Source organism: Pleurodeles waltl, chromosome 7, assembly GCF_031143425.1.
Source record: "Pleurodeles waltl isolate 20211129_DDA chromosome 7, aPleWal1.hap1.20221129, whole genome shotgun sequence".
Lineage (NCBI taxonomy): Eukaryota > Metazoa > Chordata > Amphibia > Caudata > Salamandridae > Pleurodeles > Pleurodeles waltl.
This window is the reverse complement of record NC_090446.1, coordinates 1,406,953,180-1,406,968,560: the sequence shown is the minus strand read 5'-3', so window position 1 is coordinate 1,406,968,560 and position 15,381 is coordinate 1,406,953,180. Positions and strand designations below refer to the sequence as shown.

General features: G+C 48.0%; 1 protein-coding gene across 1 annotated transcript in view; it reads left to right on the top strand.

Annotated features, from left to right (window-relative positions):
* The window catches only part of NDUFA4 (NDUFA4 mitochondrial complex associated), a 38,486-nt gene that overhangs the window by 8,817 nt on the left and 14,288 nt on the right, over window positions 1–15,381 (top strand). Inside the window, exon 3 of the mRNA XM_069201021.1 lies at window positions 13,683–13,743. Coding sequence (XP_069057122.1) covers window positions 13,683–13,743 — 61 coding nt within the window. The remainder of the gene's footprint in view (window positions 1–13,682; window positions 13,744–15,381) is intronic.

Genomic DNA, 15,381 nt, shown 5'->3' with positions numbered 1-15,381 from the left:
CCACCCACATACCATCCTTGTCCCCAACTCCCTCCTTAAGAGTTACATAGCAGCCCAAATTACACTTGCAGCTTGGGATTCATACCACTGATGAAACAGAATACAACTGGTCAGCTGAGCTCAGCTAAACAGAATATACAGGCTCAGACCTTATACAGCAGTGTTTAAGCCAAATTAGAATGTCGGCTAATAGAATCTTATGACATGAACTTATGTGGCTCCCAGGGTCAGTTGAAATACAGCTTGCCTCTGGAAAGCTCGTTTGGAGCCTACCTCCAATAGAGCTTGAGGGAAGCACAGTTTGTAAGGAAATGCCTCCTTGGCATGGTTGCCCCCTGACTTTTTGCCTTTGCTGATGCTATGTTTACAATTGAAAGTGTGCTGAGGCCTGCTAACCAGGCCCCAGCACCAGTGTACTTTCCCTAACCTGTACTTTTGTATCCACAATTGGCAGACCCTGGCATCCAGATAAGTTCCTTATAACTGGTACTTCTAGTACCAAGGGCCCTGATGCCAAGGAAGGTCTCTAAGGGCTGCAGCATGTCTTATGCCACCCTGGAGACCTCTCACTCAGCACAGACACACTGCTTGCCAGCTTGTGTGTGCTAGTGAGGACAAAACGAGTAAGTCGACATGGCACTCCCCTCAGGGTGCCATGCCAGCCTCTCACTGCCTATGCAGTATAGGTAAGACACCCCTCTAGCAGGCCTTACAGCCCTAAGGCAGGGTGCACTATACCATAGGTGAGGGTACCAGTGCATGAGCATGGTACCCCTACAGTGTCTAAACAAAACCTTAGACATTGTAAGTGCAGGGTAGCCATAAGAGTATATGGTCTGGGAGTCTGTCAAACACGAACTCCACAGCACCATAATGGCTACACTGAAAACTGGGAAGTTTGGTATCAAACTTCTCAGCACAATAAATGCACACTGATGCCAGTGTACATTTTATTGTAAAATACACCACAGAGGGCACCTTAGAGGTGCCCCCTGAAACTTAACCGACTGTCTGTGTAGGCTGACTAGTTCCAGCAGCCTGCCACACCAGAGACATGTTGCTGGCCCCATGGGGAGAGTGCCTTTGTCACTCTGAGGCCAGTAACCAAGCCTGCACTGGGTGGAGATGCTAACACCTCCCCCAGGCAGGAGCTGTGACACCTGGCGGTGAGCCTCAAAGGCTCACCCCTTTGTCACGGCCCAGCAGGGCACTCCAGCTTAGTGGAGTTGCCCGCCCCCTCCGGCCACGGCCCCCACTTTTGGCGGCAAGGCTGGAGGGAACAAAGAAAGCAACAAGGAGGAGTCACTGGCCAGTCAGGACAGCCCCTAAGGTGTCCTGAGCTGAGGTGACTCTGACTTTTAGAAATCCTCCATCTTGCAGATGGAGGATTCCCCCAATAGGGTTAGGATTGTGACCCCCTCCCCTTGGGAGGAGGCACAAAGAGGGTGTACCCACCCTCAGGGCTAGTAGCCATTGGCTACTAACCCCCCAGACCTAAACACGCCCTTAAATTTAGTATTTAAGGGCTACCCTGAACCCTAGAAAATTAGATTCCTGCAACTACAAGAAGAAGGACTGCCCAGCTGAAAACCCCTGCAGCGGAAGACCAGAAGACGACAACTGCCTTGGCTCCAGAAACTCACCGGCCTGTCTCCTGCCTTCCAAAGATCCTGCTCCAGCGACGCCTTCCAAAGGGACCAGCGACCTCGACATCCTCTGAGGACTGCCCCTGCTTCGAAAAGACAAGAAACTCCCGAGGACAGCGGACCTGCTCCAAGAAAAGCTGCAACTTTGTTTCCAGCAGCTTTAAAGAACCCTGCAAGCTCCCCGCAAGAAGCGTGAGACTTGCAACACTGCACCCGGCGACCCCGACTCGGCTGGTGGCGATCCAACACCTCAGGAGGGACCCCAGGACTACTCTGATACTGTGAGTACCAAAACCTGTCCCCCCTGAGCCCCCACAGCGCCGCCTGCAGAGGGAATCCCGAGGCTTCCCCTGACCGCGACTCTTTGAACCTAAAGTCCCGACGCCTGGGAGAGACCCTGCACCCGCAGCCCCCAGGACCTGAAGGACCGGACTTTCACTGGAGAAGTGACCCCCAGGAGTCCCTCTCCCTTGCCCAAGTGGAGGTTTCCCCGAGGAATCCCCCCCCTTGCCTGCCTGCAGCGCTGAAGAGATCCCGAGATCTCTCATAGACTAACATTGCGAACCCGACGCCTGTTTCTACACTGCACCCGGCCGCCCCCGCGCTGCTGAGGGTGAAATTTCTGTGTGGGCTTGTGTCCCCCCCCGGTGCCCTACAAAACCCCCCTGGTCTGCCCTCCGAAGACGCGGGTACTTACCTGCAAGCAGACCGGAACCGGGGCACCCCCTTCTCTCCATTCTAGCCTATGTGTTTTGGGCACCACTTTGAACTCTGCACCTGACCGGCCCTGAGCTGCTGGTGTGGTGACTTTGGGGTTGCTCTGAACCCCCAACGGTGGGCTACCTTGGACCAAGAACTAAGCCCTGTAAGTGTCTTACTTACCTGGTTAACCTAACAAATACTTACCTCCCCTAGGAACTGTGAAAATTGCACTAAGTGTCCACTTTTAAAACAGCTATTTGTGAATAACTTGAAAAGTATACATGCAATTTTGATGATTTGAAGTTCCTAAAGTACTTACCTGCAATACCTTTCGAATGAGATATTCCATGTAGAATTTGAACCTGTGGTTCTTAAAATAAACTAAGAAAAGATATTTTTCTATATAAAAACCTATTGGCTGGATTTGTCTCTGAGTGTGTGTACCTCATTTATTGTCTATGTGTATGTACCACAAATGCTTAACACTACTCCTTGGATAAGCCTACTGCTCGACCACACTACCACAAAATAGAGCATTAGTATTATCTCTTTTTGCCACTATCTTACCTCTAAGGGGAACCCTTGGACTCTGTGCATGCTATTCCTTACTTTGAAATAGCACATACAGAGCCAACTTCCTACATTGGTGGATCAGCGGTGGGGTACAAGACTTTGCATTTGCTGGACTACTCAGCCAATACCTGATCACACGACAAATTCCAAAATTGTCATTAGAAATTGATTTTTGCAATTTGAAAAGTTTTCTAAATTCTTAAAAGACCTGCTAGGGCCTTGTGTTAGATCCTGTTTAGCATTTCTTTTAGAGTTTAAAAGTTTGTAAAAGTTTGAATTAGATTCTAGAACCAGTTGTAGATTCTTAAAAAGTATTCCAACTTTTAGAAGCAAAATGTCTAGCACAGATGTGACTGTGGTGGAACTCGACACCACACCTTACCTCCATCTTAAGATGAGGGAGCTAAGGTCACTCTGTAAAATAAAGAAAATAACAATGGGCCTCAAACCTACCAAAATACAGCTCCAGGAGCTTTTGGCAGAGTTTGAAAAGGCCAACCCCTCTGAGGGTGGCAACTCAGAGGAAGAGGATAGTGACTTGGAGGACAATTCCCCCCTACCAGTCCTATCTAGGGAGAACAGGGTCCCTCAAACCCTGACTCCAAAAATAATAGTCAGAGATGCTGGTTCCCTCACAGGAGAGACCAACACCTCTGAAATCACTGAGGATAGCCCCAGTGAAGAGGACATCCAGTTAGCCAGGATGGCCAAAAGATTGGCTTTGGAAAGACAGATCCTAGCCATAGAGAGGGAAAGACAAGAGATGGGCCTAGGACCCATCAATGGTGGCAGCAACATAAATAGGGTCAGAGATTCTCCTGACATGTTGAAAATCCCCAAAGGGATTGTAACTAAATATGAAGATGGTGATGACATCACCAAATGGTTCACAGCTTTTGAGAGGGCTTGTGTAACCAGAAAAGTGAACAGATCTCACTGGGGTGCTCTCCTTTGGGAAATGTTCACAGGAAAGTGTAGGGATAGACTCCTCACACTCTCTGGACAAGATGCAGAATCTTATGACCTCATGAAGGGTACCCTGATTGAGGGCTTTGGATTCTCCACTGAGGAGTACAGGATTAGGTTCAGGGGGGCTCAAAAATCCTCAAGCCAGACCTGGGTTGACTTTGTTGACTACTCAGTGAAAACACTAGATGGTTGGATTCAAGGCAGTGGTGTAAGTAATTATGATGGGCTGTACAATTTATTTGTGAAAGAACACCTGTTAAGTAATTGTTTCAATGATAAACTGCATCAGCATCTGGTAGACCTAGGACCAATTTCTCCCCAAGAATTGGGAAAGAAGGCGGACCATTGGGTCAAGACAAGGGTGTCCAAGACTTCAACAGGGGGTGACCAAAAGAAAGGGGTCACAAAGACTCCCCAGGGGAAGGGTGATGAGACAACCAAAACTAAAAATAGTAAAGAGTCTTCTACAGGCCCCCAAAAACCTGCACAGGAGGGTGGGCCCAGAGCCTCTTCACAAAACAATGGGTACAAGGGTAAAAACTTTGATCCCAAAAAGGCCTGGTGTCATAGCTGTAAACAGCATGGACACCAAACTGGAGACAAGGCCTGTCCCAAGAAAGGTTCCACTCCAAACTCCCATCCAGGTAACACTGGTATGGCTAGCCTCCAAGTGGGATCAACAGTGTGCCCAGAGCAAATCAGGGTCCACACTGAAGCTACTCTAGTTTCTGAGGGTGGGGTGGATTTAGCCACACTAGCTGTCTGGCCGCCTAACATGCAAAAATACAGACAGCAACTCTTAATTAATGGGACTAGAATAGAGGGCCTGAGGGATACAGGTGCCAGTGTCACCATGGTGACAGAGAAACTGGTTTCCCCTGGCCAATACCTGACTGGAAAAACTTACACAGTCACCAACGCTGACAATCAGAAAAAAGTACATCCCATGGCAATGGTTACTTTAGAATGGGGAGGGGTCAATGGCCTGAAACAGGTGGTGGTCTCCTCAAATATCCCAGTGGACTGTCTGCTTGGAAATGACCTGGAGTCCTCAGCATGGGCTGAGGTAGAGCTAAAAACCCATGCAGCAATGCTGGGTATCCCTGAACTGGTGTGTGTGAAAACAAGAGCACAGTGCAAGGCACAGGGTGAACAAGTAGAGCTGGAGTCTGGAAGAAAGGCCCAGCCTACCAAGAGGAAAGGAAAGTCAGTTGGGAAACCAACTGCAACACAGCAAAAGAAAGGGAACCTCTCTTCTCAGGAAGAAGTTCTGCCCTCTGAGGGAACTGAGCCTTTGGAGCTTGAACCTTACCAGGTTGAGCTCTTGGTCCCAGGGGGACCCTCAAGGGAGGAGCTGTGTAAGGGACAAGAAACCTGTCCCTCTCTTGAAGGCCTTAGGCAGCAAGCTGCTGAAGAGTCCAAAGGCAAGAAAAGTGGAACGCATAGGGTCTATTGGGAAGATGGACTCCTGTACACTGAGGCCAGAGACCCCAAACCTGGTGCCACTAGGAGAGTGGTAGTGCCTCAGCTGTTCAGAGAGTTCATCCTAACATTGGCCCATGACATTCCCCTTGCTGGACATTTGGGACAAACCAAGACGTGGGAGAGGTTAGTCAACCACTTCTACTGGCCCAATATGTCCAGCATGGTTAAGGAGTTTTGCCTCTCCTGCCCCACCTGTCAAGCCAGTGGTAAGACAGGTGGGCATCCAAAGGCCCCCCTCATTCCACTTCCAGTGGTGGGGGTTCCCTTTGAAAGAGTGGGTGTGGACATAGTTGGTCCACTAGAACCTCCCACAGCCTCAGGAAATATGTATATCCTGGTAGTAGTGGATCATGCTACCAGGTATCCTGAAGCTATTCCCCTTAGGTCGACTACTGCCCCTGCAGTAGCCAAGGCCCTCATTGGTATCTTTACCAGAGTGGGTTTCCCTAAGGAGGTGGTGTCTGACAGAGGTACCAACTTCATGTCAGCATACCTAAAGCACATGTGGAATGAGTGTGGAGTGACTTATAAATTCACTACACCATACCATCCACAAACTAATGGCTTGGTTGAGAGATTCAACAAGACATTAAAAGGCATGATCATGGGGCTCCCAGAAAAGCTCAAAAGGAGATGGGATGTCCTCTTGCCATGTCTGCTTTTCGCTTACAGAGAGGTGCCACAGAAGGGAGTAGGATTCTCACCCTTTGAACTTCTGTTTGGTCATCCTGTAAGGGGACCACTTGCCCTTGTTAAAGAAGGCTGGGAGAGACCTCTCCATGAGCCTAAACAGGACATAGTGGACTATGTACTTGGCCTTCGCTCTAGAATGGCAGAGTACATGGAAAAGGCAACCAAAAACCTTGAGGCCAGCCAACAGCTCCAGAAGTTTTGGTATGACCAAAAGGCTGCACTGGTTGAGTTCCAACCAGGGCAGAAAGTCTGGGTTCTGGAGCCTGTGGCTCCCAGGGCACTCCAGGACAAATGGAGTGGCCCTTACCCAGTACTAGAAAGGAAGAGTCAGGTCACCTACCTGGTGGACCTGGGCACAAGCAGGAGCCCCAAGAGGGTGATCCATGTAAACCGCCTTAAGCTCTTCCACGACAGGGCTGATGTCAATCTGTTGATGGTAACAGATGAGGATCAGGAGGCAGAGAGTGAACCTCTCCCTGATCTTCTGTCATCAGACCCAAAAGATGGCACAGTAGATGGAGTGATCTACTCAGACACCCTCTCTGGCCAACAGCAAGCTGATTGTAGGAGAGTCCTACAACAGTTTCCTGAACTCTTCTCCTTAACCCCTGGTCAGAGACACCTGTGTACCCATGATGTGGACACAGGAGACAGCATGCCTGTCAAGAACAAAATCTTTAGACAATCTGACCATGTTAAAGAAAGCATCAAGGTGGAAGTCCACAAGATGCTGGAATTGGGAGTAATTGAGCGCTCTGACAGCCCCTGGGCTAGCCCAGTGGTCTTAGTCCCCAAACCTCACACCAAAGATGGAAAGAAAGAGATGAGGTTTTGTGTGGACTACAGAGGGCTCAATTCTGTCACCAAGACAGATGCCCATCCAATTCCAAGAGCTGATGAGCTCATTGATAAATTAGGTGCTGCCAAATTTCTAAGTACCTTTGACTTGACAGCAGGGTACTGGCAAATAAAAATGGCACCTGGAGCAAAAGAAAAGACAGCATTCTCCACACCTGATGGGCATTATCAGTTTACTGTTATGCCCTTTGGTTTAAAGAATGCCCCTGCCATCTTCCAAAGGTTGGTGAATCAAGTCCTTGCTGGCTTGGAGTCCTTTAGCACAGCTTATCTTGATGATATTGCTGTCTTTAGCTCCACCTGGCAGGATCACCTGGTCCACCTGAAGAAGGTTTTGAAGGCCCTGCAATCTGCAGGCCTCTCTATCAAGGCATCCAAATGCCAGATAGGGCAGGGAACTGTGGTTTACTTGGGACACCTTGTAGGTGGAGGCCAAGTTCAGCCACTCCAACCCAAGATCCAGACTATTCTGGACTGGGTAGCTCCAAAAACCCAGACTCAAGTCAGGGCATTCCTTGGCTTGACTGGGTATTACAGGAGGTTTGTGAAGGGATATGGATCCATTGTGACAGCCCTCACTGAACTCACCTCCAAGAAAATGCCCAAGAAAGTGAACTGGACTGTGGAATGCCAACAGGCCTTTGACACCCTGAAACAAGCAATGTGCTCAGCACCAGTTCTAAAAGCTCCAGATTATTCTAAGCAGTTCATTGTGCAGACTGATGCCTCTGAACATGGGATAGGGGCAGTTTTGTCCCAAACAAATGATGATGGCCTTGACCAGCCTGTTGCTTTCATTAGCAGGAGGTTACTCCCCAGGGAGCAGCGTTGGAGTGCCATTGAGAGGGAGGCCTTTGCTGTGGTTTGGTCCCTGAAGAAGCTGAGACCATACCTCTTTGGGACTCACTTCCTAGTTCAAACTGACCACAGACCTCTCAAATGGCTGATGCAAATGAAAGGTGAAAATCCTAAACTGTTGAGGTGGTCCATCTCCCTACAGGGAATGGACTTTATAGTGGAACACAGACCTGGGACTGCCCATGCCAATGCAGATGGCCTTTCCAGGTTCTTCCACTTAGAAAATGAAGACTCTCTTGGGAAAGGTTAGTCTCATCCTCTTTCGTTTGGGGGGGGGTTGTGTAAGGAAATGCCTCCTTGGCATGGTTGCCCCCTGACTTTTTGCCTTTGCTGATGCTATGTTTACAATTGAAAGTGTGCTGAGGCCTGCTAACCAGGCCCCAGCACCAGTGTACTTTCCCTAACCTGTACTTTTGTATCCACAATTGGCAGACCCTGGCATCCAGATAAGTCCCTTATAACTGGTACTTCTAGTACCAAGGGCCCTGATGCCAAGGAAGGTCTCTAAGGGCTGCAGCATGTCTTATGCCACCCTGGAGACCTCTCACTCAGCACAGACACACTGCTTGCCAGCTTGTGTGTGCTAGTGAGGACAAAACGAGTAAGTCGACATGGCACTCCCCTCAGGGTGCCATGCCAGCCTCTCACTGCCTATGCAGTATAGGTAAGACACCCCTCTAGCAGGCCTTACAGCCCTAAGGCAGGGTGCACTATACCATAGGTGAGGGTACCAGTGCATGAGCATGGTACCCCTACAGTGTCTAAACAAAACCTTAGACATTGTAAGTGCAGGGTAGCCATAAGAGTATATGGTCTGGGAGTCTGTCAAACACGAACTCCACAGCACCATAATGGCTACACTGAAAACTGGGAAGTTTGGTATCAAACTTCTCAGCACAATAAATGCACACTGATGCCAGTGTACATTTTATTGTAAAATACACCACAGAGGGCACCTTAGAGGTGCCCCCTGAAACTTAACCGACTGTCTGTGTAGGCTGACTAGTTCCAGCAGCCTGCCACACCAGAGACATGTTGCTGGCCCCATGGGGAGAGTGCCTTTGTCACTCTGAGGCCAGTAACAAAGCCTGCACTGGGTGGAGATGCTAACACCTACCCCAGGCAGGAGCTGTGACACCTGGCGGTGAGCCTCAAAGGCTCACCCCTTTTTCACGGCCCAGCAGGGCACTCCAGCTTAGTGGAGTTGCCCGCCCCCTCCGGCCACGGCCCCCACTTTTGGCGGCAAGGCTGGAGGGAACAAAGAAAGCAACAAGGAGGAGTCACTGGCCAGTCAGGACAGCCCCTAAGGTGTCCTGAGCTGAGGTGACTCTGACTTTTAGAAATCCTCCATCTTGCAGATGGAGGATTCCCCCAATAGGGTTAGGATTGTGACCCCCTCCCCTTGGGAGGAGGCACAAAGAGGGTGTACCCACCCTCAGGGCTAGTAGCCATTGGCTACTAACCCCCCAGACCTAAACACGCCCTTAAATTTAGTATTTAAGGGCTACCCTGAACCCTAGAAAATTAGATTCCTGCAACTACAAGAAGAAGGACTGCCCAGCTGAAAACCCCTGCAGCGGAAGACCAGAAGACGACAACTGCCTTGGCTCCAGAAACTCACCGGCCTGTCTCCTGCCTTCCAAAGATCCTGCTCCAGCGACGCCTTCCAAAGGGACCAGCGACCTCGACATCCTCTGAGGACTGCCCCTGCTTCGAAAAGACAAGAAACTCCCGAGGACAGCGGACCTGCTCCAAGAAAAGCTGCAACTTTGTTTCCAGCAGCTTTAAAGAACCCTGCAAGCTCCCCGCAAGAAGCGTGAGACTTGCAACACTGCACCCGGCGACCCCGACTCGGCTGGTGGCGATCCAACACCTCAGGAGGGACCCCAGGACTACTCTGATACTGTGAGTACCAAAACCTGTCCCCCCTGAGCCCCCACAGCGCCGCCTGCAGAGGGAATCCCGAGGCTTCCCCTGACCGCGACTCTTTGAACCTAAAGTCCCGACGCCTGGGAGAGACCCTGCACCCGCAGCCCCCAGGACCTGAAGGACCGGACTTTCACTGGAGAAGTGACCCCCAGGAGTCCCTCTCCCTTGCCCAAGTGGAGGTTTCCCCGAGGAATCCCCCCCTTGCCTGCCTGCAGCGCTGAAGAGATCCCGAGATCTCTCATAGACTAACATTGCGAACCCGACGCCTGTTTCTACACTGCACCCGGCCGCCCCCGCGCTGCTGAGGGTGAAATTTCTGTGTGGGCTTGTGTCCCCCCCGGTGCCCTACAAAACCCCCCTGGTCTGCCCTCCGAAGACGCGGGTACTTACCTGCAAGCAGACCGGAACCGGGGCACCCCCTTCTCTCCATTCTAGCCTATGTGTTTTGGGCACCACTTTGAACTCTGCACCTGACCGGCCCTGAGCTGCTGGTGTGGTGACTTTGGGGTTGCTCTGAGCCCCCAACGGTGGGCTACCTTGGACCAAGAACTAAGCCCTGTAAGTGTCTTACTTACCTGGTTAACCTAACAAATACTTACCTCCCCTAGGAACTGTGAAAATTGCACTAAGTGTCCACTTTTAAAACAGCTATTTGTGAATAACTTGAAAAGTATACATGCAATTTTGATGATTTGAAGTTCCTAAAGTACTTACCTGCAATACCTTTCGAATGAGATATTCCATGTAGAATTTGAACCTGTGGTTCTTAAAATAAACTAAGAAAAGATATTTTTCTATATAAAAACCTATTGGCTGGATTTGTCTCTGAGTGTGTGTACCTCATTTATTGTCTATGTGTATGTACCACAAATGCTTAACACTACTCCTTGGATAAGCCTACTGCTCGACCACACTACCACAAAATAGAGCATTAGTATTATCTCTTTTTGCCACTATCTTACCTCTAAGGGGAACCCTTGGACTCTGTGCATGCTATTCCTTACTTTGAAATAGCACATACAGAGCCAACTTCCTACACAGTTGCATTATAACTACACAGAGCGCGTGTTCGAAATTGGATTTCTGGTTAGCACAGGTATGCACTCTGTCCAAGCAGGAACCACAATGTTAGTTAGGGGAAGTCACAAGCGCACCCTCGGTCAACCTGTGCTCGCCCCTTGGTAGCTTGGCAAATAGCATTGGGACTTACTGTAAAAGACAATGTGTCAAGTATTTGTGCAATACTTCAAATGGTAAAACACAAAAAGATACACCCGGTTAGGAAAAAAGAGCTTAATTTAATTAATAAAACAAGACGAAAACAACAAAAATACAAATAGCAGAACTTGGGATGAATTATTAAAGAATAAACTGTGAAACAGCACTTCGAAACGAGAAGTGCCAACCGGGGATATCGGGGAGCATCCTACCAAGACAAAGTCAAAAGTTCATGCAAACAGCGATGGAATGTGGTCCGGCTTCAGGGACCCAGTGAGGCCTGCTGAACAAAATGTGTTGCAACCACGTCAAGGATACGGGGAGCAGACTGAAGCGATGCAATTGTCTCGATCCCAACAGTGGAGGCTATGCGTCGCTTTTCTCCATGCAACATCGGTGATGCTTTGGGTCCTAGATGCATCAGTTCCAAAAGCGGTGCGCCATGGTCGATCCATGCTAGAGAGGCGATTCAACGACTCCGATCCATGCAACGAGGGCCAAAGTGCTGGTTCAGGTCCATGCAACAGAAGCGATGCGCTGGTTCAGATCTGCAGAGCAGCAGTAATGCATTGGTTTTGACTAGAGTAGCAATTTATATCCACTTTCAAGGGTCCAGGACTGGATTGGTGCCATTTGGCCAGGCAAGAGACTCAGTTGGAAAAGTCCAGCTGCTTTAGCTGGTGAGTTGAAAGTCTTGTGTCCCTAAGACATCAGGAAACAGGAGGCACGCCAGCAAGCCCTTGGAGTCACTTTGGTTCTGGTATGGAAACTCGGAGACCTCAGAGATGCTTTTGAAGTGCAGTGTCCCTGTTCTTCCTGCCCAGGCTCCAGACTAATTACAGGGGTGTAGGCAACCCTTTGTGTGGGGACAAGACCCAGGGGTCTCATCCCGTCCCTTCCCAATTGAAAATGACACAAAATGTAATAAGGTTATCCCGATAATGTCCTAGTGGAGAGATGGGCCTTGCAGTAGTGAAAAAAAGTATTTTTCATTTCTAGAACATGTAAGCCTTTGCAGGACATATCCTACTTTTTTTTAAATTTGCACTCTTGAGCTGTCCACGGCCTTCCTTAGGGGTGACTTATGTATTAAAATCGAAGGTTTGGGCCTGGCAAGAGGGTTAACTTGCCAGGTCAACATGGCAGTTTAAAACTGCACATGCTGGCTCTGATGACAGGTCTTAGACCTGTTTAAAGTGCTACTGAAATGGGTAGCACAATCAGTGTTGCTGGCCCACTAGTAGCATTTTATTTACAGGCACATGTAGTGCACTTTCATAAGGATTTATAAGTAAATCAGATAAGCCAATGGTACCAAGTAAGCAGAGAGCATATGCACTTTAGCACTGGTTAGCAGTGATAAAGTGCCAAGAGTCCTAAAGCCAGCAAAACCGAGGTCAGCAAAACAGAAGGGCCAAAGGCAAAGTTGGGGGGGAAACGACCCCAAGGATGCCAGGTCTAACGGCCTGGATCCCCTCCTGGGTGACGGGTAGCACTCTACAAATCCACCTATCATTACATTACAGAGCTACATTAGACAGCAGATACTCCTCAGGTTATGTGGTCTCATCACACTGCATTTGCTCGAGCTGCTGCTTGTGTACCTGCCCTCTGGTGGTTGTTGGAAATCTCATTCTTGGTGACATCCAGTGGTCCCAGTAAGTCATCTAGTATGAAGGTAATTAGTATGCAGAGAATCAGTCATCAAGAGATCTGCCTTTTCAGTGTGCACATCGTTGTGAGGTGTGTATAAGTATTGTATTGGAAAAGAGAAGAGACAAGAAATCCGCGTAGAATGATATAGCTGCTACTTGATTAAAGATCATACATGGCTCGCTCCAGTTGCTAACAGTTCCCTGAGTTGCTGGCATGCTGAATGTACTGGTGTTTTATTTTTGGCTTCTTGTGACATGCATCTACTCGTGATTTCTGGAATCGTTCATATATGAGAGAGAGAAGCGGCTGCAGATTGTCTGTGTTGTTCCCTGTTCCAGGGAGGGCTGAGAGCTGGAATGAGCAGAAAGAAGAAATTGAGGCAGAGGAGAGTGTGGCATATAGTGTCACTTAGAAGCTTAGAGAGCAGGACAAAGAGAAACACATAAGGGATACACAGACCTTTCAGGGAAGTGACATTTCAATGAGACCTCCAGACACTGACCACAGAAAGGCTAATAAAACAAATTAGGGTAAAAAGAGGTGGTAAAAGAGCCAAAGGAAGGTGAGTTAGATATAGAGATACAGAGTGCAGCATTGAGATGAATAGAAATCCACAAAAAGAAATAGACAGAGAGCCAGCACAGGAAAATGAGTGAAAAGTAAGCAGAATTGATGCAAAGTCTTGATGAGAACCATGCAGTGGATAATAGGGCTGACCTTTTGGTAAGTGATTGTGCTGGTTGTGTGTGTATATATTGATGAGTGGGTCTGAGGATCGTGAGTTTGTTTGAATGGTTGGATATGAACATCTTGGACATTTCCCAAAAACTTGGTGAGCATGTCAGTACTGGTATACAGCAAGCTGTGACTCGCCTTTCTTTGCCTTTTAGTGTTTTAGGGCCGACTACTTCGAGAGTAGTGCTAGTGTGTGATCTATTTTCCTATTAAATGCTATGAAGTTGTGCATTCCTTTAGTTTATTTTCATGGGCTCTTATTTTGTGGTATGGAGTAAATTAGAAATAAAGGTAGTAGTGAAAGTATGTGCCAATTAATTTGTATTTTCCTGCTAATATTTCACAACATTGTGTTTTCAGCTGGGACAAAAAGAATAACCCAGAACCTTGGAGCAAAAACAGCCCTAACTACCAGTACAAGGTAAGTTCGTAGATTTTTCTTATGCTTCACAGGCCTGTAATAGACTGCAGTCTTGGAATAGTAACACTGGTAATGTCATTAGCAAGCAAACTGGTCGTGTTTGTACAGTATGGTGTCCCATGTCACTGTTGGCCAAGAGACATGCTGGTTGTAGATTAAGACCCTGCTAGTAAAGTAGTTGATTTGCTGTGGTTGTGGTCTGAATGGAATAAGTCTGCCCTAGTCCTTAAGTGCAGTGCGATACTTGGCTTTAATCGGATGCCGGTAAAAGAAAAACAATCCATCATTTTGCATCTCGTTGACAGTGAGTTTGTATTTTGATTGAGGAGGCTAGGTTTGTCAAAATGTAGCTTGTAAGAGGAAGGAAGGGATCTAGATGCCTGATTATGGTTTGCTCCTCATTTGGGAAGTAAGCAAGTGTGTGTGTGTGTGTGTGTGTGTGTGTCTGTCTCACAAGGGTGTGGGGGAGGTACATGCATGTTTTTTTGCAGTCTGTGGGCCTCTTTGGGACAGTGAGCTAAGGTCAGATACTGAACAGCAGCAACAGAAGTGCTGCTAGCTATTTTGTGCACCAGAAGCTTGAGTGGCTTGCTGCAGAAATGTAGTGTGCAATGTTATGTGGTTGAGGCAGTGATGAGTTGGGTAATAACATGGGCCTACACACTGATGCAGTTCTCTAATTTTAGATGTTTGCCCATATGACCAGTTACTCAAATGCTCTGGAAAGGAAGAGTTGCTTCCTAAAACTGTCCATTTGCAAGCCAGAGATGGCAACGGTGACCTACCGAAGATAGTCAGTGGGCTTTGATTTTCATCATATGTACCATTCTGTAGCATGAAGCACATCTTTACTTTCTGTATGCTTCCCATGCCCTATGACGAACTCATGTATTCTCCGTACTCTGTGAATGGCGCTGAACTGCTGCCTTTCCCAGTTTGTTTTAGCTAATCTTCCCCTTAGTTTAATGGCTGTAATAAGTGTAAAGTAATTGTTAACCTAAGTTAGATTAAGGAACGTGGGCATGGGCCCATCAATTTATAATTTTTATTAAATGTCTGGGTTAGTTTTGATGAGGCTGTTTATCTTCCAGATGATTTGTTTCACTTTTGAAGGTGATGTTTTTAACACTTAGGTTTGGCTTCTGCTCTTCCTGCTCAGTTGCTTGCTTCTGAATCATCTCTATTTTTAAACTGCGGCAGTTATTGGATTTTCTTTTTTGGATACAGTCTGATCAAAGGGCTTTTGACTTTTTCAAATACAGTCTGGCTTTTATTTTCTGTTCTACCTCTGTTAGTAGGGCTCTAATAAGATGGATCCTTTTTGTTGTACCAGTATGCGAAAGGTTTACCATAGTCACTAAACGTAATGTAGACGAGGCTTCAAGCAGGGGCTGACTGACCGACTGTATGTCTGCATTCTATTCAGACACTAGTTATCCAAAAGACATCGTAATGGATTTCTTAACTCTATTGTTCAATGGCATCTGTCGCTGTAGATACGCATGTTTTGCAATAGCTCGCCATCTGGTGTTGGGCCGGAGTGTTACAAGTTGTTTTTCTTCGAAGAAGTCTTTCGAGTCACGGGACCGAGTGACTCCTCCTTTTGTCTCCATTGCGCATGGGCGTCGACTCCATCTT